This window comes from Thamnophis elegans, chromosome 17 (genome assembly GCF_009769535.1).
Source record: "Thamnophis elegans isolate rThaEle1 chromosome 17, rThaEle1.pri, whole genome shotgun sequence".
NCBI classification, from domain to species: Eukaryota; Metazoa; Chordata; class Lepidosauria; order Squamata; family Colubridae; genus Thamnophis; species Thamnophis elegans.
The window spans coordinates 159,320-180,332 of record NC_045557.1 but is presented as its reverse complement, the minus strand read 5'-3'; the positions used below and the strand labels follow the sequence as shown (position 1 = coordinate 180,332).

Genomic DNA, 21,013 nt, shown 5'->3' with positions numbered 1-21,013 from the left:
CAGAGAATAGATGGGGGCGGGGCCAGTCAGAGGTGGTATTTACGGGTTCTCCAAACTACTCAAAATCTCCGCTCCCGGTTCTCCAGAACTGGTCAGAACCTGCTGAATTCCACCTCTGCTCCGTCCCTGCTGATATCCTGGGAAATTGCTGCCGTTCTTGAGGTCTTAGTATTAAAATTGGTCAGCCCTTTGCTTTTGTTCCACTCTGCAATCCTTTAATATAAGAAATGCTGCCTGGACATCGCCAAGGGAAAAAGGACGAGGCGAAGGACAGAGCAATGTGTCTACTTCAATGCCCTTAACAAACTAGGTTACCAGCTCCAATTTCTCCACTGAAATAGGGAACGTCTTGGTTTCACTGACATTATTTAATTTAAAAAGTTATAATAGAAATATTAAAACTTTTCTATTATTATTTTATCCTCCGTATTACACTTTCTATGGACATTCTGTTGGCAAATATGATAAAGGATACATTACAACATGGTGAAATAAGTTGTCTATGATGAAACAAGATATGAACAATTATTAAAATAATCCAGCAGATACGTAGCCCGAGGACTGGCCCAAAATATACAGAAACTCAGCATTCAGTGGGTTGCAAAGGGCGAAGAGGGAATCCCCCCAACTCAGTGGCCATGAATGAATCCGGTGGCCTTGAGCAAATCTCCAGGCCCCTCTTGGTGGGTGGGAGGCATCCCAGGGACAGAGTCCCATCAGCCAGAGAAGCAGGAGGCTCCCCACCACTATTTGGGGCGGGGTGGGGTTTAAGGCTCTTGGGGAGAGCTGTGGGTTTGAAGAGTTAGCTATAAGGTGAGAAGGGCAGCCCCCCCGTGGGATGGGAGAAAGGAGGCCACCCTTAAAAAGTCTCTTTAAAGAACCATTTAGTTATTAGATTATCTTTATGTGTACACAGACAGTATAATAACGTAAAAAAAACCGAGTAAGAGCAAAAGGCACCACGTTCTCCTCCCTCTGTACTAGATCACGAATCTTAAAAGTCTCTTTTAATTTGCCCTGTGGGGGGAGGGGGTTGGAGGGGGGGGGGGAGTAGAAACATCACTTATAGCAGGAGAATGGGGAAGAGATGGGCAAAGCAGCCCCTGGCATACAGGCTCCCCTTTCTCATGCCCTCAGTAGAAAGAGGCTTGCCCCCCCCTTCCTGCTGCCCTAGGAAGCCCTCCCCAGCCTTCTACTTCCAGACCCCCTCAGTTCCCATGGCAATGAGTGTTTGCACTCGGGAGCCCCTTCCCACAACGCCCCTGGCCCACCCTGCTGGGGCACCCAGGGCTCCATCCCCCCAGAGAAGCCCCCGGCTGCCCAAAGTTCCCCAGGGCCCCTGGGCTGGGGCAGCCGGCCTCTAGGACTCCGGGGGGCTGCAGGCAAATTGCGGCTGCTGCCACTGGCCGTTCTCCTGGCAGCGAATGAGGGGCCAGCGGTGCTGAAGGAAGCCTTCTGGGCACCAGTATCGGAGGACGGAGTTGACTTCGTAACGCTGCTTTGGTTTGCCAAATATCTGCGCATCGGCCACTTTGGGAGGGGAGCTGCAAGAGACTGGGGAGAGAAGTCCAAGGCTCAGTTGGGTCCCCTGCTCAACAGCTGGGAGGGGGGGATGCCCAGCGTGGTGCATTTGGGCGCAGCATTGGACCATAAGTCCCAAATGACCCTGGTCTCCAAAGCAGCCTCGGCCGGAGGGGGATGACAAGGCCCAGCGTAGCTGAAGGGCCCCTTCCGGCACAGCCCCAGGGCCCCTCGCCCCACAGGGGAGGCCCCGTGTTTCTTTCAGACAGAGACTGTCCAGCTTCCAGTGCCCAAAGGGTCGGTCGGAGGCCCCTCTCGGCTGATCCTAGTGTCCAGGGACCCCCCCCCTCCCATTCAAGATCTCCCTGCCAGGCAAGCAAAGGGGGGGTCACACCCGGAGCCTCTTCTTCAGGCCTGTGAAAGCGGATGAGCTCAGGGGCCCAGCCTGAATCCTCGGGTGCGTCTCTTTCCCCGACTTGTTGCTTTGCCGTTGCTTAGACTTTTGCCGGGTCCTGGAGGGGAAACCAGGAGGGGGTCTCACTTTGGGGGTTTCTCCCCTCGGATACTCACTCAGTCCCATCTTGCAGGTGAAGGGCAGATGGTAGCCACAGGGGACGTCACTCCACTTCCCGTCCTTTCGCCAGGAGAGGCCCACGCAGTTCTCCCCGTAGAGGAAGTGGCTGTCCGGCTGCCCGTTGTGCCAGTTCTCGTAGAGCTTCCAGAGCAGGCAGAGAAAGAGAGAGATCAACCACTCGGGTCTGGGCTGCTCGTGTGGGCAAGGCTGGCAAAGGGCGAGGGTTGCCCAGCACTCTCAGCCCAAGCAGGGAGGGACTTTCCCTATTTCCAGACTGGAATGGCTGGGCTGCTCCGCGACGTCAGTGGGGGAAGCTGTTTTCCTTAAAATCTCCCCTGACTGACCGGATAAACACAGGCAGCTCCAGTGGGCAGGGCAGCTGTAGCGCTGTGAGCCTTTTGGCTTGGTCCACTAGTAAACGCGAAGGATGAGCCCACTCAGGATGGGGCACAACAGACAGAAACCTCAGTGGGGCTAAGACCCCCCTCCAGCTCAGACCACGCAAGGAGGCATCACAGGCACAGAGATGAAGACCCCCTCCCACTTGGGAGACCCCACCCAGGTGTTTTTTCCCCATCCTATCCCAAAGGCCTCCTTTCGGAGGGACCCCAAGGCCTCTCCAGAGGCTGGCAGGGGCTTCTGGGCGGGTTCTACAGCCTCGCCCCTTTCCCGAAGCTTCAGAGTTTTCAGCCCAGGGAGTTTCCTGAGCTCCACTTACCAGAGGACTCCCGTCGGACCACTGGAAGTCCCCTTCAATCGTGCGGTCATTCAGGCCGATCCACTGGTATTCTTTGTACTGATCTGGAATCGAGGAAGGGACTCTTCAGGGATGGGGAAAACCGTGACCGGACAAAAGCGCGAACGTCATTAGCACGCCGACAAAACCACGGCGCTAAAACCGCAATGTCAAAAGCGCGTTGACAACAGCGCATCAACAACAGCGCGCCGACAGAAGCGCGATTTAAGTTAAGGTAAGGTTTAGGTTTAGGTTTAGGTTTAGGTTTAGGATTAGGTTTAGGGTTAGGTTTAGGGTTAGGGTTAGGGTTAGGGTTAGGGTTAGGTTTAGGGTTAGGTTACAGCACGCTTCTGTCGGCGCGCTGTTGTCGGCGTGCTTCAGGGCTCATTCGTCGCTCCTTCGTTGCGCGGTTTTGTCGGCGCGGTTTTCGCGCATTTGTGGTGGAACCGGGGAAAACACCCTTCAGCTCCCCCTGCTCTGGCCCAGATAAGGGAAGGGCACCACAAGAGCAACCAGAGCAATGAAAGCTTCCTTCCTTCCTTCCTTCCTTCCTTCCTTCCTTCCTTCCTTCCTTCCTTCCTTCCTTCCTTCCTTCCTTCCTTCCTTCCTAGGGACCCCTGGATCCCCCACCCCTTCCCACTGCACAGGTGGAAAGGCCAAGAGGTGAGGGAGAAGAATGGGGGCCCTCAGTGAAGGGGAGACGCCCAATGCCCGCAAGGGCTGCTGGCACAGGTTTGCTCAGGCAGCCACGAGAGCTGGACAATCCCACCAGCCCTGCAGCTCCAAACTGATCCAAGACCGAGACCCCTACTGTTGATGAAGCTCTGCTCCTCTGGAGACATGATATTGGCCAAGTGCCCCCCGTGCTCTCGGCATCGGGTCTCGGCATCCTCCCAGCTCCTCCGGGCAGAGAAATGCTTGTAGCAGAATCCTTGGAAGGCATCCCAGCCGGGCTGGCACTTCCTCAGGCCTGGAGAGAGAGAGAAAAGCCAGGATGACCCCTGCGACCTTCCAAACGTGGAAGGAGGCGGGAGGGCCAACTGGGCCTAGAATAGCACGGGATTTTTAGATTTAGATTTAGATTTTAATAGCATTTATAGGCCGCCCTTTTCCCTGAGGGGACTCAGGGCGGCTTACAATAACAAGGAAGGGGAGTGAAGACAAAACATAAAAAGAAATGTGCAATAACTGAAAAATACTAAAAACACAACATTCTCTCAGCATTCGGGAGGGGCGGAAGAGTTTATCCCCAGGCCTGACGGGCTAGCCAGATCTTGAGGGCTGTACGGAAGGCCTGGACTGTGGTCAGGGTACGAATCTCCACGGGGAGATTGTTCCATAGCGTCGGAGCAGCAACTGAGAAGGCTCTCCTCCGGGTAGTCGCCAGTCGGCACTGACTGGCGGATGGAATACGGAGGAGGCCCGCTCTATGCGATCTGATGGGACGCAGGGAGGTTATTGGCAGCAGGCGGTCTCTCAAATAGTCAGATCCACTACCATGGAGCGCTTTATGGGTGGTAAGTAAGACCTTGAATTGCACCCGGAGATCCACAGGCAGCCAGCGCAGCTCGCGGAGGATAGGTGTTATGTGGGCGAACCGAGGTGCGCCCACAATCACTCGCGCGGCCGCGTTCTGTACTAGCTGAAGTCTCCGGGTGCTCTTCAAGGGCAGCCCCATGTAGAGCACGTTGCAGTATTCCAGCCTAGAGGTCACAAGGGCTCGAGTGACTGTCGTGAGAGCCTCCCGATTCAGGTAGGGCCGCAACTGGCGCACCAGGCGAACCTGGGCAAATGCCCCCCTGGTCACAGCCGATAGATGGTGATCAAAACTCAGCTGTGGATCCAGGAGGACTCCCAAGTTGCGGACCCTATCTGAGGGGTATAAATTTTGTCCCCCCAGCCTGATTGATGGAACGGTGGTCAAATTATTGGGAGGAAAACACAACAGCCACTCGGTCTTGTCTGGGTTGAGTATCAGCTTGTTTGCTCTCATCCAGTCTTTAACGGCTTCCAGACCCCGGTTCATCACGTCCACCGCTTCATTGAGTTGGCACGGGGCGGACAGATACAACTGTGTATCGTCCGCATATTGGTGGTATTTTATCCCGTGCCTTCGGATGATCTCGCCCAGCGGTTTCATGTATATGTTAAATAGGAGGGGGGACAAGACCGACCCCTGTGGCACCCCACATGTTAGGGGCCTCGGGGACGATCTCTGCCCACCCACCAACACCGACTGCGACCTGTCCGAGAGGTAGGAGGAGAACCACCGCAACACGGTGCCTCCCACTCCCACCTCCCGCAGTCGTCGCAGAAGGATACCATGGTCGATGGTATCGAAAGCCGCTGAGAGGTCAAGGAGAGCCAGGATGGAAGCATGGCCTCCATCCCTAGCTCTCCAGAGATCATCAGTCAATGCGACCAAAGCGGTTTCTGTGCTGTAACCGGGTCGGAAGCCGGACTGGAAGGGGTCAAGATAGTTTGCTTCCTCCAAGGTACGCTGAAGCTGGAGGGCCACCACTTTCTCAACAACCTTCCCCACATAGGGAAGGTTGGAGACTGGACGGTAGTTATTAAGAACAGCTGGATCCAGAGACGGTTTCTTCAGAAGGGGTCTCACCACCGCTGCCTTAAGCTCGGTGGGAAAATGCCCCTCCCGAAGAGATGCCACAGCAACCGCTTGGATCCAGCCTCGTGTCACCTCACTGCTGTTGGCAACCAGCCAGGAGGGACACGGGTCCAGTACACAAGTGGAGGTACTCACAGCTCGCATAGCCTTGTCCACATCCCCAGAGGCAACTTCCTGAAACTCAACCCAGAGATGGTTTGCCAAGTCTTTCCCCTGTGTCTCAGCTGGCTCTGCAAGAGTGGAGTCCAGGTCCGCTCGAAACCGGGCAACTTTGTCCGCCAAGAACTGAACATACTCCTCAGCCTTACCCTGTAAGGGGTCCCCCGTCTCCCTCCTATTTAGGATGCTCCCTCTGCCCCACAGGATCCAGCCCCCTTGCACAGCATCCCCAGGGAGGGGGCCTGGCAAGTGGGAAAAGGGAGGCTGCTGCTGCTGCTGGTGTTTGGAGGCCTGTGAAGTGACCCCCGGGAGGATTCCTTTCTGGACCCCTCCCCTCTGGCTCAATTAGAGGCATCGGCTGCTGCTCAGCCCGGAGGGAAGCCCTGTCCCCGGACCCCCTGGCAGGCTCTTGGCCAGCTTCCCTGGGCCCCAGTTACTCACTGACATTGCAGGCGTCCCCTCCGTATCCCGGCAGACAGAGGCACCCCGGGCGCCCCCTTCCTTCTGTGCAGGTCCCTCCGTTCCTGCAGGGGTTCGGCACGCAGGTGTCTGAAAGCAGATGGGGGAGGCAGTGGGTCACCCCGGAAGGTTTAGAGAGACAGCCCGATCCCCCCACTGCCCTTTGCCCAGCAGACGAAGCTCAACCTCTTGCCCCAGCTGGGCCCTTCAGGTGGACCTGGGGTGGGGGGGAGGAAGCAGGTGGCGATCAGGAGGTGATCAGGAGGGCTGGAGAAACAGTCCAGATAGAATTATGACCGTGGGAGATGGCTGGGTTCACACAACCCCCGCTCTTCTACACCAAGGCACAATGGGCTGCGGAATATCCAGGCATCACATCAAGCGAGTCCCATTTCTGTGTGATGCCGTGTTCAAGCGACAGGCTTAGCCTGCTGGTTATTTTTCTGAGCTTCAGCAACTGAACCATGAATTCCTGCAACACTTTAAGCCACGACACACCAGTAGTGGCTTCCATGTCCCGTTGCAACCGGTATGCTGCGACGGGGCCGGGCATGTTTGTTGGGCACGCACGCTGCGCACGCCTGCGCGCACCACTGCCCAGCCACACTCAGCTGCTCGGCGGAGGTCGCGCAGGTGCTGCATGCTGTGCGTGCGTGTACGATTGGCCCATTTCCCTCAAAAAGCGATAAGGAACGTGGGCGGGCGGGCAGTGGCCATTGCGCCCAGCTACCACCTGTACGCCCGTACTGGGGCACACCGCCCGGAACCCACCACTGCAACACAACTGAGCCAAAACTAAAGCTGAGCCAGCTTCATGCCTGACTACGAGAACAAAGGCTGGACGGTGGCATTTGATCCTGGGCAAATGTGTGCAAATGTGTGCAAATGCAGCCGTGTTGCCTTGAGTGTTTCTGTGACGGATGAAATGGAAACCCAGTTTGCCAAACAATTGCAACTGATTAGCCAAGAAGAAGGTGGAAGGCCATCCCTGGGAGGTCCCAGTTGCTGGGGAGGGAGACCAGTGGCCCTGCTGCCTCAGGGGACTCACCTGGATCAGCTACAGCCCAGCTGGTGGAGCTGAGCCAGAGGCAGCCTCTCCAGTCTTGGGGACTGTTTGCTTCTCTTGGCAGACTTTTCCCACCCTCCTCCTTGCCTTGCCCCCCCCCCCAGTCAGCAAGGATGGGCAGGAACCTCAGCAAGAGGCTGGGGGGCGGGCGGGGAGGGGGGAATGCTGCAAAGATGCTTCATCAGCCTGGGATCCCGGGTGGAGGGCTGCTTCGGTCACTCCTTAGAAGGTCCATGACAGGTCAACACCCAGGTTGGGAATTGTTAGGGGCTCCAAGTGTCGGAAATGCCTGCAAAGCCCCCCTTCCCTTTCATCTCTCAGAGGATTTTGTTCCATTTCCCCCTCCCCCTCCCTCCCAGGTGACCCCACCTCCCTAGAGCGAGCACCGTGGGGAGAGGCCGAAGTTAACAGGGGATGAACAACCTGACACCCGGTTCTGGAGGTGGAGCTGGTCACAGTGCATGGAGTGGAAAGGCCCCAGGGGCTCCGTCTCTCCCCTTGGCCACCCTGACACTCCGTGCCTGGTTCTCCCCTGCATAGGCAGGCTGCCTTTGGCCCGGCAGCTGAGCCAGACCGGATTAAGTGACCTCAAAGGCCTTGCCCACCTCAGCTGAGCCTGCCTCGCAAGGCAACCCAAGGGCAGCCTTAGGAGAAGAAAAGCAGGCACAGAATGAAACGGGGATGGGATTAATTCAACAAAACAGGCCTCAAGGAAACGGAGGCCCCGAGGAAGATTGCCCGACATAGACAGCCATTCCTCCGAAAAGCTACTTTTCTGTAGGCAGAGGATTCATGATGGAGCTGCTTTGATGTGTCACTGCTGCCCTTCTGTGGGTCAGGCTCCTGGGCCAGCAGCTGCCAGCTCTTCTGCTGCTCCCACCACTGCAGCAGCTGCAGCACACGAACTTCTCATGGAGAAGCTGCCGCGTGTGGTCTTATAGACTCCTGTAGCTGGCGAATGGATGGCCCAATGCTCCTTCTTCCCCTCAACAGCCAACGGAAATGTCTTTGAGTGGGAAGGAAGGGAGGCAGGGATAAACCAGGGAACCCCGCCTGTTGCCACGGACTTTGGCATGGCAGGGGCTGATGGAGAATGCAGTATATTCTTGACGAGGAGGTTCTCATCCTTCTAATGTTGGGCTGGGGGCAGTAGTGAAAAGTGGGGGAGGGAGGGCAAGGAAGGGCCAAGCGTTGGCTGTTCCGAGGGCTCCTGGCTTCCATCTCTGCTTCTCTGGCTACAGATACGCCCTGTTTCCAAGTTGCCCCGGAGGAGAGGCAAGATAGAAAGGTAGCTAAATACAAAAATTGACAACCCATTCTCCATGGCTGGCGCTGCAACCATTTTGCCAAAGAGAGAGAGAGAAAGCGATGCCAGGCGACAGGACATGAGCAGATGGCAGTGACCAGGGAGGCCTCCTCCTGCCTCCAGATGCAGCCGTGGGACCTTTAGCCTCTGAAACTTCCCAAATTTCTCTCCACATTTCATCTCTTTTGGTCACCAAGCAAAACAAAATGCTTAAAAGACCCAATTTTGAAGGATCTCCGTTGAAAAACCCAGCGTTTCTGGTCACCCGGTGCTGAATTCCAAGCCCAGAGCCTATTTCACCCTCTTGTGGAAGTGAGAAATGCCTGCCCAAAAAGCCTCTATCGGTGCCATGGTTTCCCCAGCCACACGAAGGGGGAGTCAGGGGCCAGAGGACCCTGAAGGCCTCCCCTAACCTTCTTTTGCCCTCCCCTCCCCAACCGGACTCTGAACCCTGGCCACATTTCCTCCTCCATTTGAGAGAGAAGAGAAGCTGCTTGGATCCCAGCAGTGAGCAGAGGGTTGACTTGATGACCTCAGTGCCCCTTTTAGCTCTAACGGGGCTCCAGCTATTCCCTGAACTCAGAGGAGGGGAAAGTTCATTAATGCAGGAGAGATAAGGAGGAACAGGAGGGAAAGGAAAGAAAGACAGAGACAGGTAGAGACATCCAGACAGTTTTCTTCTAGAAAGCTTTTAATTTCTTATTTCTTTCTCTCTTTCAAATTAGTCTCCTTCCTGGTCCGTTTTTTTCATGGAAACCGTGGTTAAAAACACTTCATAGAAGTAGGAGAGGCTTAAAGAGCCCGAACTCTCTAGGGTGGTTTGTGTCTGCGGGTGACACACGTGTGCTTCTCTGGTTCCTTTGCCTTCCCCAATCCTGGAAATGAGCAGGGGGGGGGGAAGAGGAGGAGGAGGAGGAGGAGGAGGAGAGACACAGGAAAGTGCAGCCTGAAAGGAGACGCTGAGCCAGGGATGGGCTTAGTGTGGCAGGACAGCCAAAATAGTGGCCAAGGATGCCAAGGCCATAGAGCCAAAAGGATTACCTGACACGCTGCCAGATGCTCCAAGGCTGGCACTTTCAGTGGGCAGAACTGGCCGAGGGTGGGTAGTAGTCAAGGAGGCCTCCAGGAAGGGGGTGCTGAAGAAGTTCAAGCCCAAAGGGCCTCCAGAGGGGACGGCCTCCGGGTGCCCTCCTTTGCCTGCAGCTGGCACCGTTGTCCTCAGAGTCAGTTCCGGCTCCGACGCTTCAGCCCAGGGCTCCTCCTTGCTCTCATCAAGGCCAGCAGAAGCCTTCGAGGCAGCCGCCGCGGCCTCATCCGGAGGGCTGGAGACGGCGACCGGGGAGAGCCCGGCTGGAGGTGGCCAGGAGGAGCCCGAGTGGTCCCCGCTCTCTTCGGGCGAGCCGGCTGGGGTCATGCTCAGGGACGGGAGCAGCAGGAGAACCGGGGGGGTCCCTGGGAAAGCGGATGTCCCTGGAGGCTCAGCTCCTGCCTCTCGGGGAGGACTGGGGTGGCGAGGGACTGCCGGCCCAGAAATGGGGCTGCTTTCGACTCTCCGGGCAGAAGAGGTTCCTGCGCCAGCTTCTTCCGGTGGCCTGGAAGCGTGGCTGGCACTGGGGGTCCTTTCGGTGGCTGCCTCTGAGGGAGACACAGAGGGACCTTGGGGGACTTTGCCCACGGTCTCTCCCTCTGGGCTGGGGGAGAAGCTGGCTGCCGTCTCCCAGGAGGGCTCCACAGGGCTGTGGACACCGTGGGGCGCCTTCTCATCCCTGGCCTCTCCATCCTCAGCCTCCCCTTCATGGGGAGCTGCCTCCAAAACCTCTGGCTCGCCATTCTCCCTCTGTTGCCTTAGGTCCGGGGTGGGGGCCTTCTGGGTCCTGAGCGCCTCCTCCGTGCTGGGCCCCACGCTGGGCTCTCGCTCTGAAAAGCCAAAGGAAATGGGTGAGGGAGAGAAGACGCCCAGGGAGGAGCCCCGGCCGCCCCCTTGGCACCCACAAAGCAAAGGGAAGCCCCAGCAGCACAGCTTCGCTTCACACAACAGGCTGCCTCTGCCCTCCTTTTCTGTACAGGTGGGCATGATCAAACATTCGTGCCTCTTGTTGCTTTGTGTCAAATTCTAATCAATTTCCAATTAATTGATCCAACATCAACCATCAGATGTTAATCAGCAGTTCCTATCAACCTGCTCTCAAATATCCAGGCAAAACTATTAGGGGAATCTGGTGGGCATGGAGTTTCTCTTATCACACACAGGCACCCACCCACACAACTACACACCGTGCCCCATCAGGCACAGGGAAGCCCACCTCTTGCAAGGCCCCAGCAGCTGCTGGCCTCCAACTGCCCCTCCCATCGGCTGACAGGGTTGCCTCTCCAGACCATCAGGGAGATGGCCACAGGGATAGAGCCCATGGCCACTGCTCTGCCACTCCTGAGTAGAGCTGGACAATTGGGGTCTAGGATGGCGATGCCTAAGCTTTTCGGCACTGAGTGCCAAAACTGGAGTGTGCAAGTATGCGCCAGAGCACCAGAAGAGAGTAGCTGTCCAGCGTGCATGCGCCTGGCAACACCTGGAAGAGCAGCTGGCAATGGCGCGCGTGCCCACAGGGAGGGGTCTGCCCTCAGTAAACATGTGCCACATGAGGCGGCTGGGAAGGAGGGGTCAGCTGGGGCAGGGGCCCGGGGGGGGAGGCAGCTGGGGCCAATTGTCCCGTTCCGGACAGTTATGCCTCCCCCCATCTCTCTTTCCTGCCTCAAGAGGGCCTCCCTCTGATCGTCGTCTCTAGTGCAGACTACGGGACAGAGTCCCACATACAGACGTGGAGCTTCTTGGTGGGATCTCACTGCTGTGGATTGTTTTGGTTTTGGGGGAAACTGAAAGCGCTCCGTCCAGGGTGGTTTGAAAGAAAACAGGGGCAAAGGAAATGAACCTAAAACCTGCAAAAACCGCTGGCCCCCTCCACCCCCCCCCCTCCCAGAACAGAGGGATTGGAGATAAATAGACCTCAGCACTAAAAGCTGTTTGTGTGGTGTGACCATGGCTCTTAGCAATGGGGCTGCCGGTGCAGCTTTCAGTGTGTAAAAGAGCACACAGCGTACTCTCTCGCACTCCCTTCCTCCTCTCTCTCTTCTCCGAGAGGGAGGGAAGGAAGAAAAAACACACAGGTTAGGCAGTTCAATGTGCTGACTGGTATGGAGACGGTGGTGGCTGAGGAAGGCAGCCAAGGTCACCCATGGTTCTCAATTGGTATAAAGTTATTTTTTCAGCACCATTGCAACTTCGAGTGGTCGCTGAATAAAGGGTTGCTAAGTGAGGACTGTCTGCCTAGAAATCAGCCGCTGGAGGGAGCTAAAGTTCCAGGCAGCGAAAAGAAAGTGGAATCTACCAAATGGCAAAGGAGGGTTTGGCACTTCGGGCATTTCAAAGAATTCTTGAAGAACTGGGAGAGAAACGTATAACAAATTAGGCAGCAATTTATAGCGCCTGTAAATGTATTTTTTGAAAAAATAAACAAAGAGAAGAAGTGAAAAATACGATAGACAACAATACGGAAGAGTTTATGGATAGACAGGATTACAAGAGGATGCAAATTGCAGCTGATGGGGAAATATGGGAAAATAAAGAAATTGAGGATTACAAAATAGCAAAGACAATCTGAGTAGAAATACAAATTACAAACCAAGAGATGAAAAAAGATCTGGGCTGGGGTTTCTTTCTGGACTTACAAAGGAGGGTTTTTAAAACCCCAAGAAATATTTGAGACGGGAGAAAGTAAACGTGAATGGAAATTCAATCCTATTAGAGCAACTTCATGAATCAACCATGAACATTGATAGAAAGAAAGGAAAGGAATATGAAGTTGACTTGTTTGATCTAAGCTAAAGTAAGAAAAAAATTATAAAGTTCTGGAAACCCTTTATAGACTTTTTGCTGACAATTGAACAGAAATGAGGATTTTTGGATCTGTGAGTGGCCAGGGGGGAGGATTATGGGAAGAAATGAATCATGTATGTAATCAATTGGGGGTGGGGATTTATTAATTTGCCAGTATTTGTTGCAGAGTCCTGGGAATTGCCTCTTTAAATATTCCTTTTCACCCTGTCTCCTTTTGTTTCCTAATTTCAGTTTCTCTTTTAACTCGTCTTTAAGTATTTATTTTTTAAAAAGATGGCCCTTCCCTCCCACCACCTACCAGGCCCATGTCGCCTGTCACAGCTGCCACCTCTTTCCTCCCGCTCTTCTTGGCCTCCGCTCCGCCTGTCACAACTGCCTGTCACAACCTCCTGGGGCTCTGGGGTGGCTGCCTCCTCAAAGGCCTTGCTTGGCTCCTCTGGCACCCCAAGGGGGTCCTGCAAGAGGGGCACAGAGTAAATGGCCCCCCTGGACTCCTTGGCCACCTCAGGCTCTCTCTCGGGCAGCTGCAGCTCCTCCATCTTCTGGGTCACCGTTGTGATCTCCTTGCTGCCCTCTGCCTCGGGGACGGGAGACTCCAGGGAGGGGCTGGTCTCCTCTGCAGCAGAAAGAGAAGCAGGGGTTACTGCCCGAGCCTCCTCCTCCTCCTCCTCCTCCTCCTCCTCCTCCTCCTCCTCCTTCTAAGAGCCGTCTGGGCAGGTGGGCTGGGCAGGGGCCTGGGAGCGGTGGGGCTGCTTGCTTGGGAATCTCTCCTCCTTGGGCAAAAAACGAGGGCAGAGGCGCCCTTTCCACAACCACATCTTGCCGAGAGAAGAGAGCTCTGGGTCTGGCCTCCAGCGTCCCTTTGGAGGGGAAGGAGCAAGGAGGAGACTGGTCTAGGGCAGTTCATGGGAGGAGATGCCAGAGGGCCACGGTGGGAGGCAGAGGCTGCCCTTCCTTTCCCTCCGGACCCTTTTGTGCTGTAGTAATGAAGGAGCACAGGCAGCCCCCACCCCTCTGGATGTTAAAGGGAAGAGAGCTGGGAGGGCTGGGCGATCCAGGGGCTCCCAGAGGCAGCTGGTCTCCGGATGTTACTTGTAGGAAGCAGTGGCTGGCCTGGCCATCGGAGGGAACCAGAGGGACCTACTGCTGGGCAAGTCTCTTCCGCCAGATGTGGTGAAGATGACCACTAGGCCTGCAAGTGGAATGCACAGCCGGCTTCCTGCGCCACCCATCGTGTCCAGCTGAGGGTATCTGAGACCTTCAAGTGGACGACACGGAGAGGCTCCTGCTGCCTCTGGAAGCCCTTGGCTAACAAGGGGAATTCAACATCAGCAAATCATGTCCTGGCTGGGAAGGGAGTAAGCAAGCCCCCTCCTCACCCCCAGGGCCTTCAGCTCCACTCATTGAGCTTTTCTTGGCAACTTGGATGCTTTGCCGGTAGCTTTGCCTGGCCAAAAAGACCGAGGACACTGCAGGAAACACAACAGCTCATGGGGGCCCAGCCCGACTCAAGGAAAGGCAAACCAGCTAGACTTCCATGGTCCTCTTTGCCCTGGGCAGGAGACAAACGATGGCGAAGGCCACTCCTCGCGATGCAGGAGCTGGTCAAATACCACAAAGGTATTTGAATCCCTCAAGTAAGATCCCTGCTTACCTCTGAAGCAGAACACATCGAACTTGCTCTGGGGATCCGGGAATCCCGTCTGATTGCGGAAGAGGAAGAGGGTTTTGACGCCGGGCATGTTCCCTCCGCACTTCTCGCGGGGCGTCACTATCGGGTAGCGCACGCTGCCGTCTGCCAGCCAGCCTGGGTTGCAGTGATCCATCCCTTGGTTCCAGGCGGCATAGAGCTGGCCGGTGGTGGCCATCTCCACCCTCAGCGATTCACATGCGGCTTTGGCCTCTTCCCAGGTGAATTTCCTTGGGGACGTCATCACAAACAGGTCCCCTGAGGGCAGAAATGCAGCAGCTCATAATGCTTTTAAAAAGAAAAGCGCCGGCAGGCATGTTTTATTCACTGAAATTCTGACCACACAGAGGATTTTGTAGAATCGGTTTGGCTTAAAAAAAAATCAGAAAAATGGAATTTACTGATAGGAGGCAACAGGGGGTTTCTTGTAATGTTTCTATTCTACAATCAAACCAATTTCAACGGAAGATGTTTTTAAAAGTCTAGTTCACAGCCCTGGGATTTTCAGTGGCCCCTCATGGTAGATCTCCAAGGGTTTCTAAAGAAACGACAAGCGAAATGAGCCCCCCCCCACCTCCCTTAGGCTTAACCTACTTCCATGAAGCTAAAGACAATAAAACAAGATACTGATTTGGCTATCGAGTGCATGTCTGGAAGCCCCATTTGATTATTGGAGTGAATCTCATGCCAGGCTCTTCCCACCCCCTGGCAGAAGACAGCCCACCGGCCCTGGCCCCAGAAGGAGACTGAAGGGGACGGGAGCCACGTGGGGCAAAAGGCTTCTGGCCACTAAACTAACCATAAAGTTCTTCAGCGTAGCAGTAGACGTCGTACGTGTCATCTGGATCCACTACACCATAATTGCGGATTCCCGGGAAGCCGTTCATGTCTCCATAGCAGGCTTCGCGAGGGGCATGGATGGGATACCTAGAGGTGATCATAGTGTGGTTACACGAAAGGGAAAGTCAGGACTGGCTGCCTGAAGGGAGTCTGGAAAAGAACCCAAGAATGTGAAATGGAGATAATCAAACCAACCAGCTTATGAGAGAAAATGACAAATGAAAGTGGAAAGATTCAGCCTGGAGTTCAGCTCCGATTGGCCGCTTCTCTTCCTGGCTCCCCTGAGCCACTTCCTGACTTGGGGAAGGGGAGCCACATGGCCAGAGGCTTCCTGCCCCTGAAGAGTCTTCGGAGACTACAACTGGCCCAGAATTCAGCCGCGCGAGCGATATTGGGTGTACCGAGATACACCCACGTTACACCCATCCTCCGCGAGCTGCACTGGCTCCCTATCGGTCTCCGAACGCGCTTCAAGGTGCTGGTTATCACCTTTAAAGCCCTACATGGCTTAGGATCCGGATATCTGCGAGACCGTCTCCTGCCACATACCTCCCAACGGCCGATAAGATCGCACAGGGTGGGCCTTCTCCGGGTGCCGTCGACCGGACAATGCCAGCTGGCGACTCCTCGGGGGAGGGCCTTCCCTGTAGCTGCTCCGACCCTATGGAACGATCTACCCCCAGAGATCCGGACCCTTCCCACTCTCTCGGCCTTCCGAAAGGCCACTAAAACCTGGCTATTCCGGCAGGCCTGGGGCTGTTGACCTCATGAATGAGGTCCAGCCCCGCCTACATCGAGTGCATGACGTGTTTCTTTTAAATCTGTTTCTTCTTTTCTATTTTTAAATTTTTTTTTTTTTTTAGAATTGTATTCTGTAAGCTGCCCGGAGTCCTTCGGGATTGGGCGGCATATAAATTCATTAAATTTCAATTTCAATTTTCCTGGTGGACCAGAGAGGGTGTCAGCAGAGGCCCCCTATCTTCAACCTGCCCAGCTATGTATGAACTGTGCAATTTCCCCACCTAAGCTCTGAGAGATACAGTGTCCGTTTGAAGAAAAAACTGGATTGAGGAAAAATCCATAAAGTACATTTATTACCATGCAAATAATTCAATTCAGTAAACTAGAAACTTGTTTATTTTGCTGGCCTATGTTAAGAAGCAAATGTATCTTTGTAACAGTAAAATCTAAAATATTTATTTTGGAAAAGTAGTTCCAGGTCAGAAGGCATTAATATTTGCATTCTGCTTCTTTTTCTCCATATATACATTGAAATGGGTTTCTGGGTAAAGAATACAGAGGTATTTCCTAGGCATGAATACTGAACAGAATTATAACTAAGAAGCCAACTAGATTTTGTTAATGCCTGCAGACCAGAAAGTTAAGAACTGAAAACAAAACTTTAAGAGGCCTAAGAAAAAATGAAATAAAAACACATACAAACACATACATTTCAAAAGTAAAATGTTTTAAGCATCCAGAATATTTCTGTCCAGGCAAAGATATTCTTAGGGATAGCATTGCAGCCCATCCCAGGAAATGCGTTTTTGCTGCAGGATTTTCAAAACGTTTTTGCGCTCAAATAAAATTCACAGCAATACCGTTGTTAAAGGTGCCTTTTACTGTCCCAGCAAACCTGGTCACTAGCAAGCGGGACGGACTCATTCCGCATCAGTCCGGGGGCTTCCGGACCGACGTCGCACAGGGCCAGCCGCCCACCCGCCGCCGCGCCCCCTTACCTGACGGTCTGGTCCGCCAGCCAGCCGGCATCGCACTGCTCGTAACCGCTGCGGTAGGCGGCGTGGAGCTGCTCGGGGGTGGCGATGGCCGCCCCGATGCGGGCGCAGGCCGCCTGGGCCTGGGGAAAGGTGTACGCGTAGCGGGAAGACCCTCCCCGGTAATGGAAGACGACCCCTGCAAGGCGAGAGAGAGGCCTGGGCGCCTGGCGGGACAGGAGGCGGCAGATCTCGGGCCCCGCCGCCAGCCCCGGCTGCTTCTCCTCGGTGGGGCCGGGTCCCTCAAACGCTCCTGCCGCCCCGCCCTCCTCTCGCCGGCCCCGGCTTCTGCCTGACCTCTCCCGGGGCTTGTTCGGCTCCCCCGCTCTCTGTCGGGCGGGAGCGGAGAGTCGGGTCGCCGGAGCCCAGGGGGGAGGCGGACCCAGCGCCTTTCTCTCGGAGGGGGCTGAGGGGAGCAAGACCGTTGCAACTGCCAGGCTAACTTCCCTAAGGGCCCCGCCCTCAGCTGTCCAGGTAGCTTCCTGGTGACCCCTTTCTTCCCGCACCTAAAAAGACGCCCCCCCCCCATGGGCCGCTTCCTCTCAGCTCTCCCTCTCCTGGGGTGGGACTTTTTCACCGGATTTGCTTCCAACATCTTACTCCCTCTCCCCCCCCCCCCACACACACTACAGCTATTCTTAATATAGGAGACATGACAATGCCTGCCACCTCTGAAGAGGAAGGATAGACTTTTTGTTGTCTTCATTGTTAAACCGGAAGGCCCCACAAGGCTGGGTTCTCTTGAGGGGGCCTTTGTGGGATCTTCATGTTATTAGGGCTTCTGCTTCGCTTGGCTTCATCAACTAATATTGAAGTTTTCCTTGACAGTCTTGGCTTGTATGGGGAAAGCTGTTAGGATGTTCATTGAGAGAAATAGATTTTTCTATCCTAAAATGATGTTTTTTAATTCTCTTCATGTGGATTTTGCTTCATGGAAAGTAAGAAAGGAACATAGAACGTATAACAATAGAGTTGGAGGTCTTCTAGGCCAACCTCCTGCTCAAACAGGAGACCCTCTACCATTCTGAACAAATGGCTGCCCAATCTCTTCTGGAGCACCCACAATTTCTGGAGAAAAGCTATTCCACTGGTTATTTGCTCTTGCCATTAGGTAATTTCTCCTTAGTTCTAGGTTCTCTCTCTCCTTGGCTAATTTCCAACCATTGTTTCTTGCCTTTTGGTGCTTTGGAAAATAGTTTGACCCTGTAAGAGCCCCTCAAATATTGGAAGACTGCTATCATGTCACCGCTAATCAATTCTTTTCTTTTCTAGGCTAGACATACCCAATACCCGTATAACCACTTTTCATGTTTTAGCCTCCAGAGTCCAGACCCCTAATCATCTTTGTTGCTCTTTTCTTCAAGGAAATGGTTGCCAGCGCTTATTAGTCCACCACTCAGAATATAGGGATCATAAATTGAATAAAGAAGAAATAAATAATGTAAATACATAGTAGATATATTCGGGGAATAGTTTGAGAAAAATTGCTTTGGATCATAGTAAGGAAGCGGCCAAATGAGAGATTTTAAAAGCTTCAAGGAGAGCTGCATGAAAGAATTGAAGCAACAAATGTGAAGCTGCTGCTTAGAAATCCATTAAATGATTTCACTGTGCTGCATATTGCAGGTTATGGATTACGTTACGCTTAAAACAAGCCAATTCCTGACTGAATTGGCTGTAAAGTTCACCTGGTATTCTGAACTTTCCTCAGAAATAAAGCCAGGCATGCCACCCAGCCTGAGAGAGGGGCCCAGGGGGGAGCTTGGGCTGGGAATCTCTTACCCTTCACCTTCACCTCCAGGGAATCCTGCCCATCCTCAATCCCGTGTTGAGCATCACAGCGATACAACCCGGAGTCGTTGGAGCGCAGCTCACTCAGGACCAGGGTGGCATCCGTGGGCGAGTCAGGGTAGAAGGGCAGGAAGACTCGGTCGCGGTAGATTTCGCTGACTTTGACCTTCAGGCCCCGGGCCACAAGGATCTCGGCCTCTTTGCCGTCAGCAAGGAAGGTCCATTTTACTCGGAGGGTGCCCCGAACCCCGTGGCGGCTGGCTGTGTCGGCAGTGGGCAGTGGCTGCAGGTAGGTGATGTGGCAGGGGATGGTGAGGCTGCCAGACAGGACGGCTCGGATGGGCGGATATTTGGAAATGGAGACCCGGAGAGCTTTGAGGTCATCTGAGGGGAGAAAAGGAGAGACAAGCCTTGAGAAGCGGGGGTGGGGGGCGGGGGGGAGGCACCTGCAGAACTGGCAGGACTGAATGGGTCTTTTGGGACGGTCCTTTCCCCTTGTGGCTGCTCCTCCACCCCTTTCTTTGACTTGCAAAGCTGAGGCAATGGCTGACAGTGGCATCTCCGGAGGGTCAAGTGCAGCATCCTGACCATGGAGATGCCTCTCCCCTCCACCAGTTTTGGGAGACAGACAATGTTGTGTTTTGCCTCTTCCATCCATTTTCACCAGCATAATCCGGGAGGAGCTCCTGAGAGGCCTGGGGGCACCGGAAGCGGCCATTGCCCTCCCGCCCCTCTTACCAGAAGGACAGAAGGCTGCAGCCTCTGGGCCTGGCTGCCATGCTTGCCTTCTGCGAGCCCCTCCCCCTCCAGAGGGGGCTTGGCCCACCCCTCCCAGCCGCTTCTTCTGTCCTGCCCCCCCACCACGTTACCTGTGCTTTCCCTGACAAAGTGGAAGGCTGCCCCCAGAGACACCAGCTGGGCCAAGGCAGCGCAGAGCAAGAGGTCCCGGCAGAAGGCCATCCTGGTCCTGCTTGTGGGGAGGCAGGAAGCGGGGGGGGGGGGGGTAGAGGGAGGGGAAGCTTAAGCAGTGGCCTTTCCCCTCAAGTTCACTAAAAGGCGAAGAAAGAAAAAGAGGGAACGTTTCATAAGTGGCCAAGAGGCCAAAATGCTGTAATGGTGATTGTGTGGCAGTCGGACAAGGCTCTTTTCTGCACCCGATTGTTACCCATAAAGACCTGGATGTCACACACCCCTGCCCCCCCCCTATAGCACAAGTAGTCAATTGGGGACTGATCTCCAATTTGAGAAACACCCCCCCCCGCACCCCAGGGAAAGGAAGTTTTCAAAGTGGGCCCATTCCGACCGCTTTGCAGTCTCGCCTCCAGCTTCTCCAGCTCCATCGGCCAAAGAAAAGAAAACAGCATTCCCTGCGACCCCCCCCCCCGGGATTCACCCAGGACCTTAATTGGGCAGCGCAAGGCAATGTTACATTTGCCACCACGAAGGAGAGAAGGAGCCGGGGAGAGAAGGCGCTTTGGGAGTGGGGGGGGAAGCTCCTAGAGAGCACAATGTGGAAAGTGCAAGGACGCCACCTGCTGGCCTTTCATGGAGAAGAAAAAAGTAAAAGAAATCCCCGCGGGAGGAATTCAGATCGAACTGCCTTTGGTGAAGAAAATGTTGCTAGACATACAATAGCATGTGGTAGGTAAAGGTCACCACGAACGAACGTATACTGTAAGTATGGTGTAGAGGAAGCTTGCCAGACTCTGCCAGGGAGGAAAAAGACTCGTTTAGTACTGACAACCTTCACCCAGGGAACCACCGTCCCCGACCTCTGCCTTTTATCGCCAAATAAACAATCTCCCAGCCCTCGTGGGGAGGTATAAAGGAAACAGCTACCAGAACCCAGTGCTTCTGTCTCTCTCGCTCTCTGCTCCCCGCTCTCCTTCTCCCCCGCCACTCCCTCCCTCTCTCCACCCCCTCTTTCTCCCCTCCCTCCCTCTCTCATTCCCTCCCTTCTCTATTTCTCCCTTCCTCTCTCTCCTCTCCCTTCCCCCTCCCTCCCTCTCTCCACCCCCTCTTCCTCCCCTCCCTCCCTCTCTTATTCCCTCCCCTCTCTTTTTTCCCTTCCTCTCTCTCTCCTCTCCCTTCCCCCACCCTCCCTCTCTCCACCCTTTCTTCCTCCCCTCCCTCCCCTTCATCCTCCCACTCTCCCACTCCTCCCTCTCCTCCCTCCTTCCCCCTCTCATCCCCTCCCCCTCTCCTGTCCCGCCCTCTCTCATCCCCTCCTCCTTCCCCTCCCTCTCTCCACCCCCTCTTCCTCCTCTCCCTTCCTTCTCCCACTGTTCCTCCCTCCCTCCTGGGTCCATCTAAGTGGGTTTGGTTCGAAAAGAACGGGTGAGAAAGGCTGCAAGAGGCTTTTGCAACTCTCCTGTCTTACCAAGGCGAGAGTCCAACCGGTCCAGAGCGATAGAGACTCATCTCTTTATCGAAGAATTGGTTATAAACTTTTGACAGGTACTTTAGCAGGAGAAAAAAATCACCTCCTGGCAGATATAAAATACTGATCAGGTGGGCTTCGTTCCAAAGAGATCGATGAAAGATAACCTGACCTAACTGGGGATGAAGAAGAGCA

At 54.6% G+C, this 21,013-nt stretch overlaps 1 protein-coding gene across 1 annotated transcript; it reads right to left on the bottom strand.

The window, feature by feature from the left end:
• Positions 1–575: 575 nt before the first annotated feature.
• Positions 576–19,398, bottom strand: BCAN (brevican). The gene is made up of 12 exons (XM_032234247.1): positions 19,308–19,398; positions 18,430–18,822; positions 16,612–16,786; positions 14,832–14,959; positions 13,997–14,290; positions 12,641–12,958; positions 9,492–10,367; positions 6,061–6,168; positions 3,643–3,801; positions 2,814–2,896; positions 2,092–2,236; positions 576–1,554 (listed from the first exon to the last, which is right to left on the bottom strand). The coding sequence occupies exons 1-12, from the start codon at positions 19,396–19,398 to the stop codon at positions 1,361–1,363; spliced, it is 2,964 nt and encodes a 987-aa protein (XP_032090138.1). The 3' UTR covers positions 576–1,360.
• Between the last annotated feature and the right edge of the window lie 1,615 nt (positions 19,399–21,013).